This window comes from Mytilus californianus, unplaced genomic scaffold (assembly GCF_021869535.1).
Source record: "Mytilus californianus isolate M0D057914Y unplaced genomic scaffold, xbMytCali1.0.p SCAF_5, whole genome shotgun sequence".
In the NCBI taxonomy this organism is placed as follows: Eukaryota; Metazoa; Mollusca; class Bivalvia; order Mytilida; family Mytilidae; genus Mytilus; species Mytilus californianus.
In genome coordinates this window covers 22860451-22884535 of record NW_026262701.1, presented here as the reverse complement: position 1 = coordinate 22884535, position 24085 = coordinate 22860451, and the positions used below count along the sequence as shown (strand labels likewise).

The 24085-nt window shown below is 30.9% G+C and overlaps 1 protein-coding gene across 6 annotated transcripts in view; it reads left to right on the top strand.

The window, feature by feature from the left end:
- LOC127703040 (uncharacterized) overlaps positions 1-24085 on the top strand; it is a 925706-nt gene that overhangs the window by 697423 nt on the left and 204198 nt on the right. For 3 of the 6 annotated variants that reach the window (XM_052207424.1, XM_052207422.1, XM_052207423.1), the window contains exons 67-68: positions 18708-18737; positions 19270-19296. In XM_052207424.1, coding sequence (XP_052063384.1) covers positions 18708-18737; positions 19270-19296 — 57 coding nt within the window. The remainder of the gene's footprint in view (positions 1-18707; positions 18738-19269; positions 19297-24085) is intronic. The other 3 variants (XM_052207427.1, XM_052207428.1, XM_052207426.1) reach the window with 2 other exon arrangements.

Sequence of the window (24085 nt, the reverse complement as noted above, 5' to 3'; positions counted from 1 at the left end):
CACAGCAATTTTTAAATTTATTGAAAAAAAGCTAGTTCGTGTTTACTCAAAGTTAAAATTGGCATCTTATCATCAGTTTCTTTATCCTGATGCGATAAATAAGTGGTTTCTATATACTTCTGAGTGAAATAAGAGCGATAATTAGCTACTTCCGGTCAAGTAAATGTCACTTCCGGTCTCATATAATAATTTCTTTTACACTGATTCCAAAAATATGTAGTTTCTATATACTTTTGCTTGAAAACCAGGTGATAATTGGCCACTTCCGGTTTATCAAAAGTCATTTCTAGTCTTCAGTGATAAGTTAATGTATTAAAATTACAAAATATATGGATTACGAGTACTTTTCCATGAAGAAAGTGCAAAAATGGCTACTTCCGGTTTTCTCAAGGTCACTTCCGGTTGTCATTCTTCAAGGTCATATGTCATACAACCTTTTGTAAAAGGTCATATGGCTTTATAATGAACCAAGTTGAAGTAATAATCAATTAACCTTATAATTGGACATTTCAGGGGCACTTACTCCTATAAGATGCCATTAGATTGTTTCAGACCAAATGTAACATACTTTCATTATAATAAAGCAAACATTTTGCACTTGTTGTTTCATATATATCTTTAAAAGTGTTTGAGAAAATGCAAAAACAGGGCAAAGTCCAAATTGAGAACTTGACCTTTGACCTTGACATTTGACCTTGACCTCATTTTCTAAGTTAGGACCTAGCAACCTCAAATAAAAAGATTCCAGGGTTATACGGTTAACGGTTTATTTAAATCAATATTTATACAAAATAAAACAATATTCAAAGATCTAATTACAGTGTTGTATTGGTAACTTACCCTTTAAAAACAAGTTTACTTAAAATTTACTGGCTCGGTAAACAACATAATCGTTAAATTTAGGATGTGCTACCCCGTTTGTTATAAGTTGTCGATAAGTACAGCCAAACTTCCAAACCAAATCTTTGTATATATGAAAGTATCCTGACTAGTAAATGCTTTTAGTCACTTGAGGTAACCAAAATCCTTGACTTTAGGCGAAGTGTACGTAATAAACTACTCCCCAATTTTTTTTTAATTTTACATATGGATTCTGCTTGTAAAAATACACCAGAAAATAAAAATAAAATAGGGGGTAACCGTTTTCCTTTTTTAGATACAAGCTGTTGAAATTAACAGCATGATACGCCAAAAATACAAAGGATATATAGGGAAAATCATAAAAATCGGCAGATATTTTTACTTTAACAAGATTTTCTAATTCGTTGGTCCACAGAATTTTAAAAAAAAATCGTTATACGATTCTAAAATTAACGACGAATCCAATGGTACAAAGAAATTTCTTAGCAACCGTGCTAGTTTTCAAGCTATATCCTGTTGAAGTTTCATTTTTAGCGGAAATTTTTTTAAAATATTCGACGATATTATTGATGTCTACTGTAACGTCACCACATCTTCTACTCTAGAACGCTATTATACCGTACAGTGTCGTAACAAAATCGTGAGTGTGTATAACCCATTTTTCTAAATTTTGCAAATTCTTAAGCGTTATCAATTTTTAAGGAAAAAAACTGAAGAATTTTTTAGGATATTTCTGCTGCCAAAAAAAAAAAAAAAAAAAAAGAAGCAAATTGGCAAAATAAATATAATGCAAGTGAAAGAAAGTTACTGTAAAGACTTTAACACTTTTCTTAATTAGACAGGGTTCCACATCTTTTTGAAATGCTTGCATTTTCCTTATTTCTATGAATCAAATATTGAGTTGAAATTGTCCCGGTTAACACAGCGTTGACAGAATGATTCTATACATATTTAAATAACCGGTTATAATATTGGGATCGCGTATACACGTTTTTTGGAAATCTTATTTCTGCATGTTTGTATTTAAAAAAAGTAAATATAATTTTCTGCATCTTTTCATCCTCACTATTTCCGGCGCTATTCGGGGTATTGCGCACACAACCCATTTTATTTGACAGGTTCACACACATGCACGTCACACAACTCTGCAATTTTATCTAAAACATTTTCTGTCTCGATCGCTTTCCCTTTTCTTTAACTACACGACAAAGAATGATATGATGTTTGCTGGAGTTTCAGTAACAAAGAAAATAATTTCTTGTACCGTTATTTGTTTTATATCAACATGGACGATCCCCAAAAAATAAGAAAACTGCAACTGCAAATTGTCTTGAGAATTTTTATGGCTGTAATAAGGTCAAAAGAAGAACCCGCAAATGAATTTCAGCAAAATAAAACAGATCGTAGTTTTTGATATAACTTCCCGTAGCACAGATCATTCCCAGTGTTATGCCATAGCATTGTGTATATTGTAATGCTATAGCATTGTGTAAAGTGTAATGCTAAAGATATGCTATAAATGTACTGGTGTAATGCTATAAATGTACTGATGTAATGCTATAAGAATGTACCAATGGCGATGTTATGAGAATGTATTCATCCAGTATGATGCTAAAAAAATGTATATACCTTGTGTAATTTTATTCAAATGTACTTAGTGTAATGCAAGGAGACTGCTCATTTTACCTAGTATAGTGCCATACGAATTGTGCCTGTATATAATGCAAATGAATTGCTTTTTTGTTGATATAAGATAAAAATGAGTAGATGTGGTATGATTTGCAAATGAGACAACTATCTGCCACAGTTTAAGGTAGATCGGGTATTATTTTTGTGAGCATCCGTTCTGTTCATGTTGCAAAAATACAAATTGTTTTAAATATTTTGTGCCAAGTATCATTCAATATAGAACAAAATACCTAAAACTTGAAATTTAAAGATTGAACTATCAAAAAATGAAGTGTTTTACATGTAAAGTATATTTAAAACTTTTGGGGATTTTTTCAAGAAAATAAGGCACGTGACACCCTTATTTTATTTGATATATTCAGAAGTATTTTTTTATTCAGATTAATGAAAAGTAATTCTCTCATCGAATTTTAGCCAATTCTATCGTTTAATGTTTCCCCGATACAAAAAATTAAGTTTCCCTTATATAAACAATATAAAATAACCAATATTTCGTAAATTTTAATGTATTATTAGGAAAAAAACAAGGTCCGTGATCCCCAGTTTTTATATTAAAATTTGAAATTACATTGACCCAGAAGTCTTTTACAGAAATTTAAGACAAATCTATCGTCGAACATTTAGACGTTCCAGCTACCTTAAATGAAGTGGACGTAAGCAATCATTATAAGCAACCATACGGCCTTCAACAATGAGAAAAATCCATACCGTATAGTCGACTAAAAGGCCCTAACGTTGTATACATTATTTTCTTCACCCTCTCCCCTTTCTTCCCCTACCATATACTCTATTCTGTCATAATCTTTAATTGACAATTGGGAAGAAAAATTTTACTTCAAAATGGTATTCACTGCATCTGAATGATACAGAAATCAAAAGAGGTTCGATACCAAAATGTTTTAAAATACATAAAAAGACAGATCTAGCAACAATGAAGACTTTAATACATATCAATTAAGAAAAAGAATACCTTTTATTTTAACGTATTTTAATAGTTCATCAACGAAAAAGAACATTAAGAAACCTATAACGTTAAAAGTTTTCACAATTTACCTTGGAATATGTGATATTTGAAATATTGCGTCCAGTATTTGGACGATAACTATCATATTCTTAATTCATGTTTTCATTTCAGTGAAAACTACTATATTGTACATGCATTAAAAAAAATTGAAATGAGGAAAAAGAAATAAATAGAAAATACATAAAACTTTTCTTCCATTGTCGAAATACTATTGTAAGATTTTTTTAATATTAGAAAGTGTAATATACAGATTCATTGTTAAGCAAATTTATTTATATTTGTATAGATTATTTTTATAATCGCAATGATTCGATTCTTTATTTCAGGGGAAAATAAAAAACCTAAACCAGAAGGTAAGATATATGTAGTTTATCAAAACAAATGTTTTTTAAAAGGCCAGCTAACGTGTAGAACGTTATGAACGAACAATCAGTTGTTTGGTTTTTAAAAGAAATTACAGAATCAAAAAAGGTTCGATATCAAAATGTTTTAAAATACATAAGCAGACATAAGTAGCAACAAAGAAGACTTTAAGGCATATCGATTAAGAAAAAAAATTACTTTACCAAATGCCTTGATTTATTACAAGTAAATTTAATTTATTCAGTTTCAAGAATACGGGGAATGCTTTTGTAGAAATGCAATTTTCGATACGTTCATCAACGAAAAAGAACATTAAGAAAAAATTTTCAATTTACCTTGGAATATGTTATGTCTGAAATATTGCGTCCAGTATTTGGACGATACATAACATATTCCTAGATCATGTTTCATTTCAGTGAAAACTACTACATGCTTTAAAAAATTCAAATGAGCAAAAAGAAATAAATACAGAGTACATAAAAGTTTTGTTCCATTGTCAAGATACTTCTGTAAGATTTTTTTAATATTTAAATCTGTAACATCACAGATTCATTGTTGAGCAAATTTATTTATATTTGTAAAGATTATTTTTATAATCGCAATGATTCAATTCGTTATTTCAGGCGAACATAAAAAACCTAAACCAGAAGGTAAGATATATGTAGTTTATCAAAACAAATGTTGTTTTTTTTTAAAAAGGCCAGCTTACGTGTTGAGCGTTATGAACGAATAATCATTTGTTTAGTTTTTAAAAGAAATTACAGAATCAAAAATGGTTCGATATCAAAATGTTTTAAAATACATAAGCAGAAAGAAGTAGCAACAAATGTTTTTAAAAGGCCAGATAACTTGTAGAGCGTTAGGAACGAATAATCATTTGTTTAGTTTTTTTAAGAAATTACAGAATACAAAAGGTTCCATATCAAAATGTTTTAGAATTCATAAGCAGACAGAAGTAGCAACAAAGAAGACTTTAATGCATATCGATTAAGAAAAAAATAACTTTACCAAATGCCTTGATTTATTACAAGTAAATTTAATTTATTTAGTTTCAAGAATAAGGGGAATGCTCTTTTAGAAATGCATTTTTGATACATTCATCAACGAAAACATTCAGAAATTTTTTTCAATTTACCTTGGGATATGTAATGTTTGAAATATTGCGTCCAGTATTTGGACGATAAATACGATATTCTAAGTTCATGTTTTCATATCAGTGACTCGTGTAAAATCTGAAAAAACCACAAGGTATGATATCTTTTGATCAATCAAATATTTCTAAGTTTTCTTTTAACAATGTGCCTTTTCCATGTTTTATGTAACTCGGTTATTCAAATGAAGCGTAACAGCGACAAAAATGTCAACACAATTACATGTTTATTATAAAACTAAATGAAAATATCGTTATACAATTGATGAATATAACGTCACAATACTCAAATTGCACCGAGTACAGAAATTGCACACATTTAGCTAAAAAAGCAGCTGGAGTCTTCCAAGTTTTCTTAGAGACTGAATAATTTGTATTTTAATGATTTGACATTATACACGTCTTTCAACAAAGCTTAATATATCTAAATATACACAAAATGTTCACAGTATATATCAACAGATGAAGTATCCAGTGTAAAAAGTAACATCTGCGGAAACGACGTTAACAAAAACTCGATTTTTTAAAATGAGCAATTAAAATATTTTACAGGCATCCATTTCTTAAAAATAGTAAGCATGGACTATTGTCAAATTGTCAAATTGTTCTAAATACTTGAAAAAATAAAGCAAAACACCAGTTATTCGATTTTTACGGTTGGGGATTTAAGCATTGATTAAGTACTCCTCATTACAGAATCATGGAGGTGGGTCAACTCAATTTTTCTATGATTCAATATATATTCAAAATTTAATGAATATCCTATGGCACGCCGTCTAGTCAATCAATTGGATATATTAGTGTTTATGGAAATTGAGTAGCCTCTTAATAAGCTTGTCTTTTATTTTCGACCACTTAAGTCCCATAACTCTAGAACAACACATATGTAATATTTAAAAGAATAGACATAAAGGGCCATAAGTCGATGAAGGACGGAAATCATCAAGGTCAGAAAGAATGAACGAACCGAGAAAAAAAAATAGCCTACAAAACATGCACAGAAAAATAAAGATAGTGCAAAAATAATCTTGAGCAAAAATCACGGGCCAAAGCAGAACTATGAAGAGCAGCCCGTTTAAGCCAATCTGGTCCAAAGGGCAAATGTGATCTATTGGCATTACTGGGCCCCGTCGTTTGTTGTCGATCGTTAACCGCTAATTACGCATTTCCTATGTTGTACTATAGATATGCCTCAGGCAAATTGGTAAGAATCAGACGTCTCATTTCTATTAAATGATTAATGAATTTCCGTAGTCGCACTATCTGGGGCGTAAATGAATAGTAGACTAGTGTAGGGTTCTGAATAGTTTTATTATAATGAAGCATCAAACGAAACCCTGTAATATAATATAAAATAAAATATAATATCACATTTAATAACAACATATATAAACCAATTCTTTTAAAACATGTATTATATCAATATGATAAATTTACGTAATGTTTGTACTTACAAAAATTAACCAATTAACTGTAAAATACGTTACAGTTTAAGAAATTAACAAAATGTACAACTAAACCTTATCTAATCAAAATATTACTTCCTGTGACATTCGAAACAGAATTTAGCTTGTCAAAAGAGCAAAATAGAATATAGTTTCTCATTTAGCAATAACATTATAATATACGAAAAAGCCGTTAAAACTATAAACAAACAGTTTAAGCAAGATATGCATTAGTAAAGCAAATAGCGATAAGCAGTTAACAAATAAAGCTAAGCTGAACAAAGCAAATTACTAAGCTAATAAAATAATAAGCAACTACAACTGAAACACTCATTCTTACCTCGTATGAGGTACAGAGGTTATGCCTCAACGTATAACTACATCATATGCAGAACTGTCATAAAACCTGTATAACAAATACTAAATTATAGTTACTATGCACAGACTTATATAGTACTTAAAATATAACAATCGGAGACAAACATGTTATAAAGACTCTGAAAAAGTATTTATCAAGTTAAAACTTTACTCATTTACTCTCGGACTCATTCTGCTCAAAGAGTCGCCATTAATTACGTTTATCTTTACACTTATTTATTTCCAGGCTTAAATTATGTAACTCAAATGTAAAATAATAATGTGCCTGTGATAAAAGTTACGTTAGCCTTTTAAATAATTTACAACATTCATTCGCCAATCACACGATACACATTCTTACTACGAAGTCATGCTAAAATAGAAAGTTACTCGTGCGTGAAATACTGAATAATCAGGTAATAAAATTACGATGAAAATAAGATATAAACAGAACATCTAAAGAGATAAGTAAGCAAACTGACCTGAAATAATCGTGGAAATCCTCCAATACAAATATTACAAAATATGAGACTAAAGAAAATATATGAAACGTCTGTTCGGTTTGAACATCAATCCACAATTAACTATAAACTTCAATAGAAAAAAAAAGCCAATAGATATATGACCAATGAAATAATAGAAAGTGTGCGGTCAAATCAAGCGTAAAAACAATGACCATTAAAATGGAAGAAGTGAGTAACAATCAAGACGAAACTAGTCAAACGTCAAAGTCCGTGAGTATAAAATAGAAATGGTACAACTCATAATTAATTACAATCCGTAATTAATTTATTTGAAAACGAAAACACAAATATGAATTAGAAATAAAATCATCTTTATTTTAAAGTAAATTCAAATAAGAAATAAAATACTAATTACAAAGTCATATCAATATTTATTCAATCATGAAAAAATACACGCTAGCACGTTTCCACTTATGTCTTTTAGACAAAAAAAGGTTGAAAAAGTCCATGTCATTTACCCTTCGGCATACTTTTCACATTTTCCGCTCTACAGTTAGCAAATGGAGATAACTCCAAAATACATAGAAACAATAACCTTTTAAAATTGCAAACTTGAAACCAGTTGTTTCCAGTGTTTCAATTCAAGAATTTGAATACGTGACTATCGACATCTTTGTACAGAAAAGGAAATGCTCACCAAAATATTTAAGCATGACAAGATAAATGTCGCATTAAAACGTATATTTTAATTTGGTAACCAGGTCTGATCAGTCAGTGACAAAATGTATGTAATTGGATAAAATATTTATGGAGAATTGTGTCATTGTTCCACTTATCCGTGTCATTTGGAATTTCCATTAGTATGAATTACTTATGCATAATTATCTAAATCTTTCTTCAATAATTTTTGGTTATCAAAATTAAAAATTTATACAAACAATTCAACGCAACTCTGAAACACTGAATCAGTAAAATTTGATAATATTAATTGATTTATTAATTCTATATAAAAGGAGATAGAATGTTCATGTAGAGAGTCAGCATTGTATTTATCGCTTTTTTACTCATAATTTTAATTGCTAAAACTAGTATATTTAACAATGATCATAACTTTATCATCAAGTATATACTATGTAAACTTTTTCATAATATATTTTAAAATGAGTTATTCAAGTAATTCAACACCAACCATGTGTAAATGTTTTTTTTTTTTAATTCTGAAACTTAAAAAAAAAGAGTATTGAATTTAAATGTAAGACGTTAGATTTGAGGTGAACTGTATTTAATTTGTTAATAGATATCAGTCAGTATTACGAAGGGGATATTTCAAAGGGAACTAAAGTGAGCAGAAATGTCTCAAGATTTTTAAAAGGCAAACCAGTATCTGAGTATTAAAATTGTACTCGAGTGCTCAGTCTTCCGAGTGAGTACTCGTTGCCATCCCCCCTCCCCACCCCCCAAAAAGTGATATCTGCAAAACCAAAAGGTATGATACTAGTTATATCATAGATTCATATATTTAACTTCTGCCATTTTGTATTGAAAACGACGATATTGTACATGCGTTTACAAAAATTAAAGTGATCAAGAAGAAATAAATATAAAATCAATAAGAAGACAGAATTAACAAAAATGAAGAGTATAGTGTACATCGATGAAGATAAGGCCTGTTCTGTATCAAATCTTTAAATTTGTCACAAGTAAAATTCATTTATTTTGTAACAAGAATTATGCAACTATCATACAAGTGAGAGGTTTAGCTAGCTATAAAACAAGGTTTAATCCAACATTGTCTACATAGGAAAATGCCTGTACCAAGTCAGGAATATGACAGTTGTTTTCCATTCGTTTGATGTGTTTGAGCTTTTGATTTTGCCATTCTATAAGGGAATTTCTGATTTGAATTTTCCTTGGAGTTCGGTATTTTTGTTATTTTACTTTTTTTTCGCATGTGGTGAGAAATAAAATGAGCCCGATATACATAGATATAATTCCATCTAAGTATTTACTCGTTAGTAAGCGTGCGTAAGATTCAAGTCAACGCTTCTCGTCAGTGCAATTTGGGTACTCAGACGTTATATTCATCAATTGCATAACAATTTTTTTCATTAGTTGTTAAAGTACATGTAATTATATTGACATTTTTGTCATTGTTACGCTTAATGTGTATAACCAAGTAACAGAAAACATAGAAAAAGCATATTGTTACAAGAAAACTTAGAAATCTGTGATTGGTCCAAAGATATTGTACATTGAGGTCCCTGAAATGTAAACATGAATTAAGGATATGTTATTTATCGTTCAAATACTAGACGCAATATTTAAAATTAACATATTCCAAGAATTTAAAAATATCTTTTAACGTTATTGGTTAAAGTCTTTTCTTTTTTCTTTGGTAATGTGTTACGCTGAGTAAAAAAATTTCATCCAATACCAAAAATAGCAGCAGCAATCTTTCAAGTTTTTTTTTAGAAACTTAAGAATTTGTATTTTTTATGATTTTACATTAAGCACGTATTTCGACATAGCTAAATACATTTAAATATACACAAAACATCCACAGTTTGTATCAACAGATCAGTCAGTGACAAAATGTATGTAATTGGATAAAATATTAATGGAGAATTGTGTCATTGTTTCACTTATCGGCGTCATTTGAAATTTCCATAAGTATGAATTACTTATGCATAATTATCTAAATATTTCTTCAATAATTTTTGTTTATCAAAATTAAAAATTTTTAATACATGTAACAATTCAACGCAACTTTGAAACACTGAATCAGTAAAATTTGAAAATATTAACTGGTGTATTAACTGTATATAAAAAGAGATGGGATGTTCATGTAGAGAGTCAACATTGAATATATCGCTATTTTTCTCATAATTTGATTGCTAAAACGAGTACATTCAACAATGATCATAACTTTATCATCAAGTATATACTATGTAAACTTTTTATAATTTATTTTGAAATGAATTATTCAAGTAATTAAACACCAACAATGTGTAAATGTTATTTTTTTCAATTTCAAAAAAGAGTACTGAATTTACATGTAAGACGTTAGACTTGAGGTGAACTGTATTTAATTTGTTAATAGATATTAATCAGTATTACGAAGGGGATATTTCAAAGGGAACTAAAGAGAGGAGAAGTGTCTCAAGATTTTTAAAAGGCAAACCAGTATCCGAGTATTAAAATTGTACTCGAGTGCTCAGTCTTCTGAGTGAGTACTTGATGAAGCAGAATTATGTCAAAGAACGTCTCGTCCTTTTAAAAAAAAAAGATCATCGGAAGATACCAAGACCTTGTTGATAAATATTCCGTATTAACTTCACAAATAATACATGATGGTCTTAAAGTATAGATTCTAGGTACTGACGTTGTTTATCATCTTAATTACGTGTTAAAGTGTTGTTTTATTTGTCTTAGTAAATTATTAACCTTTACTGTTTAGTCCATTTTTGGTAATATCGTTTTGGCGTGGCTCGGTACTTATGCATCCCGCCAATGTGTTTTGTGCTGTGGTAATTTTTTGTATTTTTGTCTTTCATTTCTGCATATGTGCTATGTCTATATGCCATTTTTTTTCTTTGTTGACATATTTGTTTGTTTTATAGTGATTAAGATAATAACATTTTGTTGACTGCTGTACCTCTATTTTTGACATTTTTACCTATTATTTCTGTTTGTTTTGTTCACACATTATGGTCAATATAATTGAATTTTATGCAACTATCATACATTGAGAGGTTTAGCTATCTATAAAACCAGGTTTAATCCACCATTGTCTACATAGGGAAATGCCTGTGCCAAGTCAGGAATATGACAGTTGTTTTCAATTCGTTTGACGATGTGGTATGATTGTCAAAGAAACAATTTTCCGCGACAGACCAAAGGACATACAGATGGGTAAAGTCCTTACCTGTTCATCTAGTTAACTTGATGACCAGACTTTATGACTGGTGGAAGTTAACTTGGGACAGAAAAAAACCAGACATTTAGCGGTTACAGGATTTATGACTGCTCCGATCGGTTCTTGGACAGAATTCATGTTAACCTAAAAAGAAGACTTGATCTGGACTGCTCTGTCGAAACAAACCTGTTCTTATAAAAGTTAACTTTGGTCTGGTCTGCTCCAAGATAAAGTTAACATGATATAAAGTTAACTAGTAAGCAGGAATGCTTTGATTGATGAATATCATTAAAATATCATCACACTCATGTATCAACAAATTTAGTAAAAGATATATATCCTTAGGACCGATCAAAAAGCAGACCTGACCCAAAACTGGTCTATCAAATAGCATTCTTGTCCACAGGACAGATTAACAGGTCTGATCTGGTCATGTCCTGTCCATAGGTCTGGTCAAACTGACGAGGGTCTGCAGCAGTCCCAAAATTGACGACTTATGTCTGTTGTGGTAAGGATAAAGTTAACTTGAAGGTCTGCTAAAATTTTCTAAAGTTAACTTTAGTCATAAGGACTGCTTTAAGTTATCTTTTGAAAAGGTTAGGACTGCACCCATCTGTAGAAGATAACAACTACGTGCCTCCGTACGGCCTTCAACAATGAGCAAAAGCAATACCGCATAGTAAGCTATAATTGGCCCCGAAATGACAAAGGTATAACAATTTAAACGAGAAAACTAATGGCCTCATGTATGTACAAAACAATAGAAGAAAAACAAATATGATATATGGCAACAAACGACAACCAATGAATTACATGGCCCTGGCTTGGGACAGGGACATACAGAATGTTGCGGGGTAAAACACATGTTCGTTGGCTCCAATCCGTTCCTCTAACCTGGAACAGTGGTGTAACAACACAAAATAACAACAAACTATAAAAATCAGTTTAAAAGGACTTAAAGTCATCAGATCGATACAAAGAACAAAAAACAAAAAAACAGAAACACAAAATATAAAATGCAAACCAGCAAATACTCAAAGTTACTGAAACTAGTTCCAAGCCAATATCAACTAATGAAAAAATTATGTTACTAATACTAAAATATTAATCAGTTAACATTCAACTTCTAATGTATATAGTATTAAGACGTCATTTACAGTCAAAGAAAAACACGACTTTTTGCAATGCCTAAGTATAGTGTAGCGGGTCAATGGAGAAAAGGGCAGAAACACAAATACACCGAAACATCTAAATATATAAACCCAAACGAAAACCTAAACTACCTAATTCCCTATCTAGATCTAAAACGAAGGACAATCGACCTCTTTTTTTCGAGAAGTGATTCCTATGTGTCTTAAGATCAAGCCTAAACTCCTATTCGATTATTAATAGTGAACGTGAAGGGTCTTCTTGAGACTGATATCACAAAGGACAAGGTACGATAAGCATCAGAGAACGGCCCCCAATTTTCGTTCAAATTAAAAGTGACATGTCATGGATTATAAAAGTATATTTTTAAAGTTTAAAACCTGTATTTTTGTTAACATCAATAGATTTGTCAACTTCCGTTGATATTATTCATGCTTTGTTGCTGTAAACACCTCAAGATTCGAGAAAAGGCATAAAAATGGCAGTTTCCAAACCTTTTTCTGTATTTTAAACTATGAGCGTACCTACGGCCCACGATCATATTTATACCAGATGTTCCTTGAATATAAATGTTCATGCAGTTGAAATATCTAAGTGGGCCGTAGGTACGCTCATAGTTAAAAATTAATAAAAGTGAAAAAAAATCGTCGTAGTTTTCATTGAATCATCGAAATATTTGAACGAACTACGGACCGGAGATGATTTCCGGTATTCACTGGACCCGACGACAAACTTTTGTGCGTGCTATAATGATCTATACTGGTTAGTTTCTTTATGACGAAAATTTAACATCTATGAGAAAGGATCACAGGATATTCCTGTATTTATTATTGTATGAATTTAAAGAGACATATTAGCAGACACGGTCGAGTTTTGACAAAAAATCAAAAGAATCTGTGACAAACCTCAGAGAAATTTTGTGAATGTAAATGAAACGAAAGTTATTTAATAACAGTTCCTTTTTTAACAAAATTTCAATATTTAGAACACTGTGACACAGAAGTTAATCATGTTGAAGCATAAACATGTCTTTTGTAGCGTAACTGCAAAGATTTGTTAAGCATTTATTTTCCGTAGAACTGTAAGCAAACCCACATTTTAAATCAAAATTCTTTACTCACCAGATCGATATTGATGTCAACATTATATTTAAGTTCAAATTACCCATTCAGAAACACGTATTTTGTTCTATAAATGACGAAATCGTCGCCCTGAAATGTAATATCTCCGTTGACGCTTTTATCAAAGTGCTTTCTTTCACGTCTGCATTTCTATCAAGGATGGCATGCCAAGTTAACATTTAGGCAATCATTATGGATGGCGAAAATGAATTACAAAACTGTGAATAATTACATATATTGTAGTTCATACGACATAAGAAGAAACCATGTGGCAAATTTAATTATTCAATTTTGTAAGTGTAACAGTAATAAAGATCAAACAAAACTATCCAACACTAGTATGTATATTGAGTATACTTTGTGTCTTTGTGATGTTTGCATTATTTGCAATTGTCCTCCGCCTTGCATCCGATCTTTTTTAACGAAAACGCATGCTACTTCGTATGTCTTGTCTGAAAATTATTCTCTATATTACTTTCCGTCAAAAGTATGCATGAGGTGTTTGCCACTGGGCGGTCAAAAAACAACATTCAATCAATCATAACTCCTCTTAAATTGCAGTACAATTATGACTTTAAACATATTTCAAAGAACAGAAGACTCATCAGTGACGGTCGAATAAAACAAGTCAAAAGCCATAAAACATTTTGTAAAAGGCTCAAAATTCCGAAACTTTTGCAAAATAAAGTCAAAGTTATCTTTTCCTGAACAGATAAGATGTAGTTTTTCAAACAATTCAATTTTTTAAATCAGTTAGTTTATTAATTTGACCATATCAATTATAATTCATGATATAAAAACTATCTATACTGGACATTGTGTTACTGCATGGGATGTTTGTGTAACTATTTTTAATGTGCTCATAAAGTTACAGTCCGCAGGAAAACATATCACCCTAACTGGACACTATATATTCTGACTCCGAACCATCTAGTCTTTGCTCTGACCCCTGAAAGCCACGTGATACGGAAAATCAGCAAAGTCTTTGGTTAGACCCAACACATGGTATCCTGTACTCGAGGTGAAGACGCTTCAACGAGACAACTGAGGCGGTGTTTGTCTCATGAGTTTAATGCTGGGTGGGAAAATAACTAACAAAGCGAAACTGTGCACCAAAATATGCATGGTGTTTTAAAAGATGAATATAGAACATTCGAAAATTAACTACAATAGATCAATGTAACTATAAATGATTTATATTTTTAGCTTGAAAAAAAAAAATACTAAACATATCACCACTTTTATTCTTAGCTGTATGTTTATGCGCATTTAATTAGTGGACCAATTAAGAATCAAATACTTCTTTTTGTAATTGGGTGTAAAGCGATGATCGAAGCACATTTTGGATAAAGCACGGAAGTTTCTAAAGAGGCATTCAAAGCGTTATTACATTTCAATGATTTATCTATGTAATTTTGAGTTTTGTCAAATTCTTCGTTGTTTTTTCCTATGCATTGTTGTGACGTTGTTAAGAAAAGTATGTGCTGTCATAAATGTTTCATTTTTTGGAGAAATAACATCTGATTTTGGAATGCCTCTCAAGTGTTGTCATGCAATTCAAAATATGGCTTCTTATAAGACATACATGTAATGTGATTATTGATCATAGAAAGTTGAGATCACCAAATGTCATTTTATTACAACTTTTCAAATTGCACGATTTGATAAAACATTAAATGTGCAGTCAGTTTTAAGAAGACTTTGTATAGTTTCAATTCATTTCTTCAAATTATTAGTCCCCTACCGACGAAGTCGAAGGGGACTTTAGGTTTGTACTCAGTCCGTCTGTCTGTCTGTCCATCCGTCAGTCCAGCAAATCAGTTTTCCACACTTGTTTTTCTTCGTGCTTGAAGATATTGATTTGATATTTGGTGTATTGTTTTATCATGACAAGTCACAGATAAAATTCGAATCTTGTTTCGGTCAGATAATTTTTCGGGAGGTCCACTTCCTATATATAAGGTGATAGGACATGCCGCTGGTATAGGTCACCTTTTTAATCTTGAAAATATGTGAATAGGTCGAGAAAACTATCAGAAATATATGATAAGGTCAATAAACTTCATCTGTCATCTTTTTGGTGTTCCTGGCTCTGTTTTATCAACCAATTTTCTCCCTTTTGCACTTTGGTATTCCATGGCCACTGTTACATTACACACCAAACGAAACCAAAACAATATGGGAAAAGGTAACAATTTGACCTACGCAATATATGAAAAGGTATACATTTTTTTAAATTCAAATGAAAAGGGGGTAACAGAAACCTAGCCTATCAACTAAGTATTGAAGTACCCCCCCCCCCCCTTTTAAGATATTGATTTGATAATTAGTATATAGTTTTGTCATGACAAGTTACAGATCAAGTTCTAATTTTGTTCCGGTCTGATGATTTTGTGCAGAGTTATGGTCCTTGGACTTAAAAAAATCGCTCAAATAATCAGTTTTCTGCACTTTATTTTCGTCATGCTTGAAGAAATTGACTTAATACTTGTTAGATAGTTTACACCATGGCAAGTTATATATCAAGTTAGCATTTTGTTCCAGTACAAAATGACTAAATTCATACTTCAGATAACATTAAGAACTATTATTGAACGGTTGCTAAGCACTTGTTATGTTGCTTAGTTGTTGATAAGCAGTAAGTGAACTACAATTGAGTTTACTTTTCATTTCTAACTAAAAGTTGTTCATCAACAGACAGTCTGCATTACATTTCATTTAGTTTGTTCAATAAAATGACTAATTGATTTGCATTTGTCTTCAATTCAAACATATTTTCCCATTGCTAAGCAACATTTGTGTTGCTATGCTCAATACGGAATTTGTTAAGAATAAAGATGTATATGATAGTATATGGGAATGAAACACCATATGGAAATGTAAAATATTGAAATACTTGCTGTATGCATGCTTCAGAGGGAAAACACACTTTTTTAACCGTTGCTAGGCAAAATTTCTGTTGCTTGGTTGTTTCTAGGCATATATTGAACAAAATGAAAGAGGCTTTTTATTTGTGACTTCAAGTTCTTCTTGGACAAACAATATTATTTTTGAAATATTTGAATTTGTTCAGATAAAGCAATTCCTATGTGATAATTTAGATACTGAACTAAAACAGTTGCTAGGCAACCATCCTTTTACCGGAACAATATAAAATCATTGTTTTTTCAAGTTTCTTTACTAAGACCATCAATGATATTAATATAAACTTATTTAGAGAGGGTGCCAAAAACAACCCTTATCATACCATGTCCTTTATACCAAACAATTCAGAAGTGGCAAATGCTTTATTTTGATACATATATGTATTATTACAGCACATAACAGTAGCAAATATTTGAGATCAAAATTACACAATGTAGTCAAGCTCAAGACCAATAAAAACAACTTGCAAATTTATCAATACTAAGTACACCTTTAGTGAATTTCTTGACAGTTGCCTAGGGTATCTTTCAAAAGATTGATTCAAATACTATATAAATACTCATAAAGAATAAAATAATATCTGCTATGATACTTATTTAACAAAAGTACATCCGACCCCACGGGACAAAATATTAGATATTCATATATTAAAAGTACATCTTACCTCACACTAATTATAGTGAGATTTAATTTAATAAAATATGATGTGCTATGAAATGAAGAGGAAAATTTACTTAAGACAGTGTAATAGCTTCCACTGGCTAAAAACTAGTGTCTAAAATTGTCCAAACTTGATTATTACAAGATTTCCTAAACTGGTAGTTCAATGATTCAGTGAAAGCTTTGATATAAGTTTTAGTAGAGACTTTGTATTAGTTTCCTCTGACTAAAAACGTATGTCTCATCATTTGCCAAAATTGACCTATACAATAAAATGTGAAATTCAGTAAAGTTAATAGATATCAAGTAAAATTCTATTATACAATCCTTTGTTGAACCTGTGTTTTAGCTCCCTTTGACTAAAAACAATTGTCTCCAATTGTAACCAAAAGAAATTGACAAAAGTCTTGACACATACCACACTTTTCTTTTATTTACACATCTCAAGCGTTTTGACTCAAAAGTTTTGTTCCATTGTCAAGAGACTTTTACAAGATTTTTTATTAAAATGTGTAACATTAGAGATTCATTGTTGAACAAATTTATTTATATTTGTATTTATATTATTATTTTAATCGTATTGATTCGATTTTTTACTTCAGGTGAAAATGAAAAACGACCTGCAAAACCAGAAGGTAAGAAACATGTATTTATAAAAACAGCCATGTATTAACGCCATTCTCTTGTGTATGTTGCTATATGATGCATGGATGAATGGAACTGAAGTATTGATTTGAAAAATATAGATACATAACATTAAATAATCCTTTCTATAACAAAGTATAAGAATTGAAAACGAAAAATAATATAAAGGGAATCAAAAATTCTAAAAATGAATCTCAATTAACGCGTATTCGGTTTAACGTACGGTGACCTATAGTTGTTAACTTCTATGTCCTTTGGTCTCTGGTGGAGAGTTGTCTCATTGGAAATCCAACCACAATTTTTTATTTTTATATAAACGGGTGTGTCGGAATAAAAGTAAGTATAACCTAAATGACATATTTTTGTTCGTCTGCTCATTTGTGCGATTCAAAATGAGGAAACATGCTATTGACAAATCTGCATGAATGTAAACTTGAAAACTAATACATGTATATTGTACATGCGTTAAAAACTGAAATGAGCAAAAAGAAATAAATAGAAAATACATTAAAGTTTTGTTCCATAGTCAAGAGACTTTTGTAAGATTTGATTTATTAAAGAGGAACGAAAGATACCAGAGGGGCAGTCAAACTCATAGATCGAAAACAAACTGACAACGTCATGGCCAAAAATAAAAAGACAAACAGACAAATAATAGTACAGATGACAGAACATAGAAAACTAAAGACTAAGCAACACGAACCCCACCAAAAACTGGGGGTGATCTCAGGTGCTCCGAAAGGGTCAGCAGATCCTGCTCCACATGTGGCACCCGTCGAGTTGCTTATGTTATTACAAATCCGGTAAATAGTCTAATTCGGTAAGTCACATTCGTGAAAAGGGAAGTTGTGTAACATTACAGATTCATCGTTGAACAATTTTATTTATATTTGTATACATTATTATCATCATCGCAATGGTTCGATTCTTTATTTCAGGGGGAAATAAAAAGCCTGTCAAACCAGAAGGTAAGATACATGTATTTATCAAAACAAATGTTTTTTGTTTGTTTGGTTTTTAAAAGAAATTACAGAATCAAAAACAGTTCGATATCAAAATGATTTAAAATACATAAAAAGACAGATCTAGCAACAAAAAAGACTTAAATGCATATCGATTAAGAAAAAATACCTTTATTTTGATACGTTCATCAACGAAAAAGAACATTAAGAAACCTATAACGTTAAAAGTTTTTACAATTTACCTTGGAATATGTGATATTTGAAATGTTGCGTCCAGTAATTAAACGATGACTAACATATTCTTAGTTCATGTTTTCATTTCAGTGAAAACTACTATATTGTACATGCGTTAAAAAATTGAAATGAGCAAAAAGAGATAAATAGAAAATACATAAAAGTTTTGTTCCATTGTCGAGATACTTTTGTAAGATTTTTTTAATATTAAAATGTGTAACATTACAGATTCATTGTTGAACAAATTTATTTATATTTGTATAGATTATTTTTATAATCGCAATGATTCGATTCTTTATTTCAGGGGAAAATAAAAAACTTAAAGCAGAAGGTAAGATATGTGTAAAAGGCCAACTAACGTGTAGAGCGTTATGAACAAGAAATCATTTGTTTAGTTTTTAAAAAAAATTACAGAATAAAAAAATGTTCGATATCAATATGTTTTAAAATACATAAGCAGACAGATATAGCAGCAAACAAGACTTTAATGCATATCGACTAAGAAAAAAATACCTTTACCAAATGCCTTGATTTTTTACAAGTAGATTTAATTGATTCAGTTTCAAGAGTAAGGGAATGCTCTTGTAGAAATGCATTTCTGACACGTTCATCACGAAAAAAAAAATTTAGAAAGTTTTTTTTTTTTCAATTTACCTTGGAATATGTTATGTTTGAAACACACATTGCGTCCAGTATTTGGACGTTAAATAACATATTCTTAGTTAATTTTTTCATATCTGTGACTCATGTAAAATCTGAAAAACCACAAGGTATGATATCTTTTTATCAATCAAAGATTTCTAAGTTTTCTTGTAACAATGTGTTTTTTCCATGTTTTATGTAACTCGGTTATTCAAATGAAGCGTAACAACGACAAAAATGTCAACATAATTACATGTTTATTATGAAACTAAATGAAAAAATCGTTATGCAATTGATAAATATAACTTCACAGTACCCAAATTGCACCGAGTACACAAATTGCACACATTTAGTTAAAAAAGCAGCTGGAATCTTCCAAGTTTTCTTAGAGACTGAACAATTTGTATTTTAATTATTTGACATTATGCACGTCTTTCGACAAAGCTAAATATATCTAATTATACACAAAATGTTCACAGTATATATCAACAGATGAAGTTTCCAATGTAAAAAGTAACATCTGCGGAAACGACGTTACCAAAAAATCGGTTTTTAAAAATGAGCAATTAAAATTTTTTTCTGGCATTCATTTCCTAAAAAAATCAATATTATGCATGAACTATTGTTAAATTGTTGGAAATAAAACGAAACATCAGTTATTCGATTTTTACGGTTGCGGATTTAAGCATTAATTGAGTACTCCTCATTACAGAATCATGGATCTTTTGGAGGTGGGTCAACCCAATTTTTCTGTAATTCAATATAGATTCAAAATTAAATTAATATCCTATGGCACGCCGTCTCGTCAAGCAATTGGATATATTAGTGTTTATTGAAAATGAGTAGCCTCTTAATAAGCTTGTCTTTTAATTTCGACCACTTAAGTCCCATAACTCTGGAACAACAACTCTGTAATATTTAAAAGAATAGACATAAAGGGCCATAAGTCGATGAAGGACGGAAAACATCAAGGCCAAAAAGAATGGACGAACAGAGAAAAAAAAAAACCTACAAAACATGCACAGAAAAATAAAGAAAGTGCAAAATAATCTTCAACAAAAATCATGGGTAAAAGCAGAACTATGAAGAGCAGCCCATTTAAGCCAATCAGGTCCAAAGGGCAAATGTGATCTATTGGCTTCACTGGGCTCCGTCGTCTGTTGTCGATAGTTAACCGCTAATTACGCATTTCCTATTTTGTACTTTAAATAAGCCTGAAGCAAATTGGTAAGAAACAACGTCTCATTTCTATTAAATGATTAATGAATTTCCACTATTGTCTTTTAGACAAAAAAGGTTGAAAAATTGCATGTCATTTACCCTTAGGCATACTTTTCACATTTTCCGCTCTACAGTTAGTGAATGAAGATAACTCCAAAATACATAGAAACAATAACCCTTTTACAAATGCAAACTTGAAACCAGTTGTTTCCAGTATTTCAAAGCAAGAATTTGAATAAGTGACTATCGACATGCTTGTACAGACAAGGAAATGCTCACCAAAATATTTAAGCATGACAAGATAAATGTCGCATTTAAACGTATATTTTGGTTTGGTAACCAGGTCTGATCAGTTAGTGACAAAATGTATGTAATTGGATAAAATATTAATGGAGCATTGTGTCATTGTTCAACTTATCCGTGTCATTTGAAATTTCCATAAGTATGAATTACTTATGCATAATTATCTAAATGTTTCTTCAATAATTTTTGTTTATCAAAATTAAAAATTAATCATAACAATTCAACGCAACTCTGAAACACTGAATCAGAAAAATTTGAAAATATTAACTGGTTTATAAATTGTATATAAAAGGAGACGGGATGTTCATGTAGAGAGTCGGCATTTTATTTATCGCTATTTTACTCATAATTTGATTGCTAAAACGAGTACATTCAACAATGATCATAACTTTATCATCAAGAATATACTATGTAAACTTTTTTATAATTTATTTTGAAATGAGTTATTCAAGTAATTTAACACCAACCATGTGTAAATGTTATTTTTTTTATTCTGAAATTGAAAAAAAAGAGTACTGAATTTAAATGTAAGACGTTAAATTTGAGGTGAACTGTATTTAATTTGTTAATAGATATTAATCAGTATTACGAAGGGGATATTTCAAAGGAGACTAAAGTGAGGAGAAATTTCTCAAGATTTTTAAAAGGCAAACGAGTATCCGAGTATTCAAATTGTACTCGAGTGCTCAGTCTTCCGAGTGAGTACTTGTTGCCATCCCTCTCCCCCCAAAAAAGAAGTAATATCTGCAAAACCAAAAGGTAAGATACTAGTTTCTATCATTGATTCATATATTTCACTTCTGCCATTTTGTATTGAAAACGACGATATTGTAAATGCGTTTACAAAAATTAAAGTAATCAAGAAGAAATAGATATAAAATTCATTAAAAGACTGAATTTACAAAAATGAAGAGTATAGTGTACATCGATTAAGGGCTATTCCAGTAAAAATTATCCGGGGGGGGGGGGGAAGGGGGGAGGGAGTGGTGTGTGGAATGGTACTTATTTTTTGTACCCCCCATTTATGGAAAAGATTAAAAAAATATACTCCCACCTAGAATATGTATTTTCTTCCAAGACCCCCTACCTAGAGAAAAAAATTAAAAATTCCTGTATGACAAAGCTGTTATCTAACATATCTAATTTCTGATAAAAATCCGACAATGTGTACCTAGCTTTGTTGCTATTAAAATATAAAATTAAACATGTAACAGTTGTAACAATGGTATGGAGCAGCAGAGGACAGATGCAAGACGGAGGCAATAGCTCTAAGTGACCTAAGAAGGGCGTGCGATTTTAATTATGGCCCATTTTAGTTTTGAAGCTGTCAATAACATTTTCAGGTACGACGTATTCTTCAGGTGGGGAAACTGGTTGGCACCAACCATTCGATGTTTCAGAGTTTGGGCCTGGGAGTTTAGTTCGAGCCATAAAATATTTTTGTGTGGAATGGTACTTATTTTTTGTACCCCCCATTTATGGAAAAGATTAAAAAAATATACTCCCACCTAGAATATGTATTTTCTTCCAAGACCCCCTACCTAGAGAACAAAATTAAAAGTTCGTGTATGACAAAGCTGTTATCTGACATATCTAATTTCTGATAAAAATCCGACAATGTGTACCTAGCTTTGTTGCTATTAAAATATAAAGTTAAACATGTAACAGTTGTAACAATGGTATGGAGCAGCAGAGGACAGATGCAACACGGAGGCAATAGCTCTAAGTGACCTAAAAAGGGGGTGCGATTTTAATTATGGCCCATTTTAGTTTTGAAGCTGTCAATAACATTTTCAGATACGACGTATTCTTCAGGTGGGGAAACTGGTTGGCACCAACCATTCGATGTTTCAGAGTTTGGGCCTGTTAGTTTAGTTCGAGCCATAAAATATTTTTGGTAGGCACAATATATATTTTTTTTTTTTTTTTTTTTTGTATTTCTAATATACATTTTTTTTTCAATAGGCAAATGTTGGGCAAGATGATATACTCTCCTGTGTATCAAAGCCAGGTTTTCCCGCAAAATTAGGGGTTTTTTTTCATTGAAAATTTACAATGCCACCCACGCAACATGCGCAATAAAAATCTAATTGTCTCTGCCAAACATAAATATTTTTCTAGGGATCGCATAGTTTGGATTCACCCACACATATTTTTGTGGGGAGACGGCATACAAGGGAGAGTGGATACTTGAAGTTATTATAAATTGTATTCAACAAAATATTATTTTGACATCAGGGAGAAGTGGGGATCCATATAATGCTTTTCATGCAATACCTGTAAATTTAGAAGTTTTATAATTTCAAGGAGCTTCCTTTCAAAACAAATTTAGAGTTAATTTCAGTTACCTGAAAACCCACAGTGAGTCTTGCAGAATTTCAAAGCCATATGACAAACAAGTCTGTTCAGACTAGTACAATTCATATTAATATAAAATGACAATATAATAACACCCTCCCCCCTCCCCCCTAAAAAAAATGCATAATAAAAATAAATGTATGTAAAGTAAGTATAAGTATTTGCAGTTTCACTCTTTCCTCAGATAGTATGCATTATCTAAATAAATTTAAATGGCACTCCAATCTCAGCTGTTCAGTGAAGTCATTAATTTAGGGATTTCCCATATTTTCCCGCCAAATAGCACATGGCTCCCAACAATGTAAACACACAATTTTTGGATGTGACCCTGACTTGTTTGCAGGATTACTGTTTCTATTAATTTAATTTGGATATAGATATTCAATTTAAGGTACAGCCAAGCATTTGCAATTACAGTTTGCATATGATTTTTTATTTTCTATTTGAAGAAACTTGGTCATACGATGTTCGCCTTGTTCAACCATGTGAATGTAAATAAATGTGAATGGGTAAACCCCGAGGATTTGTATGTTGTTCATTGAAGATGGGAGTACAGGATAATTTTTTCTTAGAGTAGCAGGAGCATTGAGCACTGT